General features: G+C 40.8%; 1 protein-coding gene and 1 long non-coding RNA gene across 2 annotated transcripts in view; one reads left to right on the top strand and one right to left on the bottom strand.

The window, feature by feature from the left end:
• Positions 1-1764, top strand: part of LOC103473192 (microtubule-associated tumor suppressor 1 homolog) — a 50343-nt gene extending 48579 nt beyond the window's left edge. Inside the window, exons 19-22 of the mRNA XM_017303863.1 lie at positions 85-178; positions 427-549; positions 989-1107; positions 1486-1764. Coding sequence (XP_017159352.1) covers positions 85-178; positions 427-549; positions 989-1107; positions 1486-1764 — 615 coding nt within the window. The remainder of the gene's footprint in view (positions 1-84; positions 179-426; positions 550-988; positions 1108-1485) is intronic.
• Positions 1765-2512: 748 nt separating this feature from the next.
• Positions 2513-3572, bottom strand: LOC103472272 (uncharacterized). Its single transcript, XR_534832.2, has 3 exons — positions 3047-3572; positions 2832-2923; positions 2513-2711 (listed from the first exon to the last, which is right to left on the bottom strand). It is a non-coding gene; the product is annotated as an uncharacterized LOC103472272 (long non-coding RNA).
• Between the last annotated feature and the right edge of the window lie 380 nt (positions 3573-3952).

Genomic DNA, 3952 nt, shown 5'->3' with positions numbered 1-3952 from the left:
GCCCGCTCTGACGGGAAACCCGGGAGCAGCGGGAACGCCGGCCGGATTTTTCCTCCCTTAAGGATTCGACTTGTTCTCCCAAAGAGCGACGCTCAATCAGTCGGACATCAGCAGAACCCCGACCCGACCCGACCCGAACCCGGTGGACCTCCGTGGAAACCTTTAGACTCTGTGGAATGTAAAACGCTGCGGCGGCGCCGCCTCAGAGCAAAATATGCAGATTATTTAACAGGAAATGTTTGTTTTCCTCCAGAACCAGAACCAGAACCAGAACAGACTAACTGGAAGAATAATTTATGCGTTCATGTCTCATGACGTCTGTTGTTGTTTGTCCTGAAGAACCTCAGATTTACCCAGAATGCCTCATTGTTCTGCCTCAGAATAAAGTCACTATGACATTAAAATGATGTGAAGATTTTATTTCAGCCAATGAGCACGAAGTGGGCGTGTCTGTAGACGAAGTGGGCGTGTCTGCAGACGAAGTGGGCGTGTCTGCAGACGAAGTGGGCGTGTCTCCGCAGCAGCACCTGATTGGATGGAATTTGTCTGGTATCAGACTTGCATTTATTCATTTCAGCAGTTACAGAACGACGCAGCATTGGGGCCAAAATAAGAAATAAAAACTAAATTAGAGAGAAATAAATATAATATTATGACTTTATTGATTGATTTTTCTTGGCATGGCTGTAAAACTTAAACCAAAGTTTAAGGACTGATTATATTAGCTGCGCCTCCATAACTTCGTTAGATTTCAAAATAAGAGTATCAACAAAATTCACTCAGTTTAATAACAAAGTAGTGATTTTTATGTTTCCAAGTTTGGAGGGTTAAATGTTGTTTTGTCTGTTTTAAAAAGAAAATATGTTTAGTTTTTAGTTTAATGCGACGATGACAGAAGGAGCTAAAAACAGAAATAAAAATAATTGAAATGTTGGATTGAACCTCAGCTTCTCAGTGATTTCTGTCACGTTTCTGCTGCTGGATGTAGCCAATCAGAGCCTGCGCTGTAGACACGCCCACCTGCAGGTGACCCCGCCTCCACCACGCTGGGGCTCAGATGCTCCGCCCACCGGCCTCAAACTGACCTCTGACCTGCTGCCTGCTCAGGTTGCCTGAGTCGCAGAAGGGGTTAGTCTCTGTTAATCCCGATGCCCTGACCACAGGGGGCGCTGTTCGTAAAGTTACACTGTAAAAAATGAACAGTTTTTTATTAAAAAAACTGGACGTTCATTCTTCAGTCATTTTATTCAAACGTTTATTAATGTCAGAGGTACAAACTAAATATTTTATGTCAATGCTAAATATTCAGTTTATAAACTAAATATTTATTTAGGGAGATAAATATTTAGCTTTTGAATTAGATATTTAGCTTGGAACTAGTAAATGTAGGAATTAAATGGTGAAAATATGACTTTGAAAAATTATTTTTTTTCTGACAGGATAAATAAACCAAATTATAATTTTTTGTGGGTGTAATGTTACAAGCGGCGCCCCTGCCCACCACCGCCCTGGGTGTGCCGCCGTCACCTGCAGAAGTGGCCTGTGGCGCTGAACTCCACGCCGCCCCTGCAGGGGATCAGGCTGCGCCTCGGCCAGCGGGTTGCCAGCGTTCCCAGTATAGTCGCCCACATGCAGCTGGTACTGGTCCTGCAGAGACCGTGTGGCCCGGAAAGCGACGGTTCGGATGGTGTCGGAACCAATACCATAAATCTGCTGCCACCAGTGACCAGCAGGGGGAGCAAGCGGACACAGTCATTAAATTAGGGCTGCAAAATAATCGATTATTCTGATAACTGGATTAAACAATCACAGATTCTGAAGATTATTTACCATGTCAGGTTATTTTATATCAAAAATATGTTTAAATAATGAATCAATTTGTTTTTAAATAAATATTTTATAGCCTAAAGGAAACGGCAGCATTTCTTTAAACTGTAGCAAAAATATCTGGAGCTAAATTAAAATCCAACATGTGAAAATCTCAGGCTGAGCATCAGGACAGTGTGGAGCTAATCTGGGGATTATGACTGGATTAACAGATTAAATGTAATTAATAGATTATTATCTGAGGATCTGAACCAGAGGAGCTCTGGGTTTTATGATTAAAAATAAAAAAGTGATTTTTTTTACCTTAAATGCAAAATATGAATATTTTTGTTCAGGTTTGGTTTCATTCCTGTTTGTGTTGTTTTCACTAAACCGACTTTTCGAATCTGTTTACTCAAATTCACAATAAATCATTTACTAAATTAGTTAAATATTTGATTTAAAGTAAAAAACTGTAATAAATTAAGTACAACTGTTTTTAAAAAGCACTAATTTAAGTTATAGTCATGTCAGTTTTATGACAGATTTGTGTGTGATGAACTGGTGACCTCTGACCTGCAGGATGAGGAGCTGCAAGTCAGAGGTCAGATCTTCAACTTTGACCAAAAATAGTTTGAAAATTAAACTTTTTCAAATATATAATAAATGCAATAAAGAGTTTTTTTTTCTTCAGTGTTTTTATGCAATTTATGCTGAATATTTACAGAAAATATTAAAGTTAAAAAATAATTAACTTTTGTTGACACCATTGTCTATAAAACTGAAGATCTGGTGTAAACGGTGCCGAGGTTTTAATCTGAAACCTCCTGATCGTCTGAAGTTCTGGTACTCGGTGAAGTTCTGGTTCCCGGTCCTCCGGGTCGATGTGCAGGTCGTAGTTCCTGCTGAGTTAAAGATCAGATCACAGGTGGTGTGTGCTGCAGGCGATAGACGGAGCCGCCGTCACCTGTTCTAACTACGACAACCAGATGGAGACATTAATGCTGACAGGGTCAGGCTCTTACCACCATAACTGTGAAGGATGGCGGTGGCAGCATCATGCTGCGGGGCTGTTTGGCCACAGGAGGAACTGCCAGAAAACTACAGAGAGAAACTTCTGGAAAGAAAGATTCAGCCTGAGTCAGACAGTTCAAAGGTCATTCTACCAAATACTGAGAGGTGTACGTAAACTACAGATCCTGGAGACATGAATGAATGAATGAATGAATGAATCTCTCACTCTTGAGGCTTGTCCTGAACCCAGAGTCGTTATTTAACTCCAGACAGGTGGAATAAAAAGTGGGCGTGTCTCTTTAGCCAGGTGTATGTAAACTTGTGGTCTGCCCAGGTGACTCTGGAGGTGAGCTGGTGCAGAGGCTCGTTGTTCAGCCAGAACTCCGTCCACAGAAACCCGGGTGGATCCGGTGGCTTCGTCTCTCCGCTGCAGATGAAGCCAGGTGCAGCAGAAAGGACACAGATGTCATCAGCACCGCCATGAAACTCCCAGCTGCTCCTGTAGAGTCGGACTCACTGCTGCTTCCTGCCTGTGTTGGACTGACTGCAGCGCTGAACAGTCTCCCTCTAGTGGCTGATGTTCAGTTTGGCATAAGGTGACTTTGGACTTGTTGTGTTTCTGTCAGCGTAACTCAGTGACAGATTAAATCAAGGCTGTAACTTCTGAAAATATATTCATGAGATTGTCTAGATCAGTGTTTTTCAACCTGTTTTGAGCCAAGGTTAATTGTTTTAACTGAAAAACTCCCGAGGCACCACCAACCAAAATGGAAATAAAGATACTCTGTAGCCGCCTATAATACATATATAGTCATTCTTATCAGTGTCTTGAATAGGAATCAAATAAACACAAAAATGTATTTTTAATACATTTTACATTTTTTATTTCAAATTGCACTTAACTTCAAAAATACACCTGAACAGAGTCACAACACTGTGGTGTTAAAGTTGTAGAGAACGTCAAAGTGTTTTACAAACTAATCCACAAGCATCTTATAGAAAATAATTATTATTCTGAAAGAAGCAATAATATTTGGGAAAAATTTCACTTCATATTCACTGTTACAATATGAAGAGTTGCATGTACAAAATGTCAATATCTGTATATTTTACCCACCTGGTGTGAAACCTG

The sequence above is a fragment of the Poecilia reticulata genome, linkage group LG1, assembly GCF_000633615.1.
Source record: "Poecilia reticulata strain Guanapo linkage group LG1, Guppy_female_1.0+MT, whole genome shotgun sequence".
In the NCBI taxonomy this organism is placed as follows: domain Eukaryota; kingdom Metazoa; phylum Chordata; class Actinopteri; order Cyprinodontiformes; family Poeciliidae; genus Poecilia; species Poecilia reticulata.
Note: the sequence above shows the minus strand (reverse complement) of the source record. Positions and strands in the feature narration are given on the sequence as shown.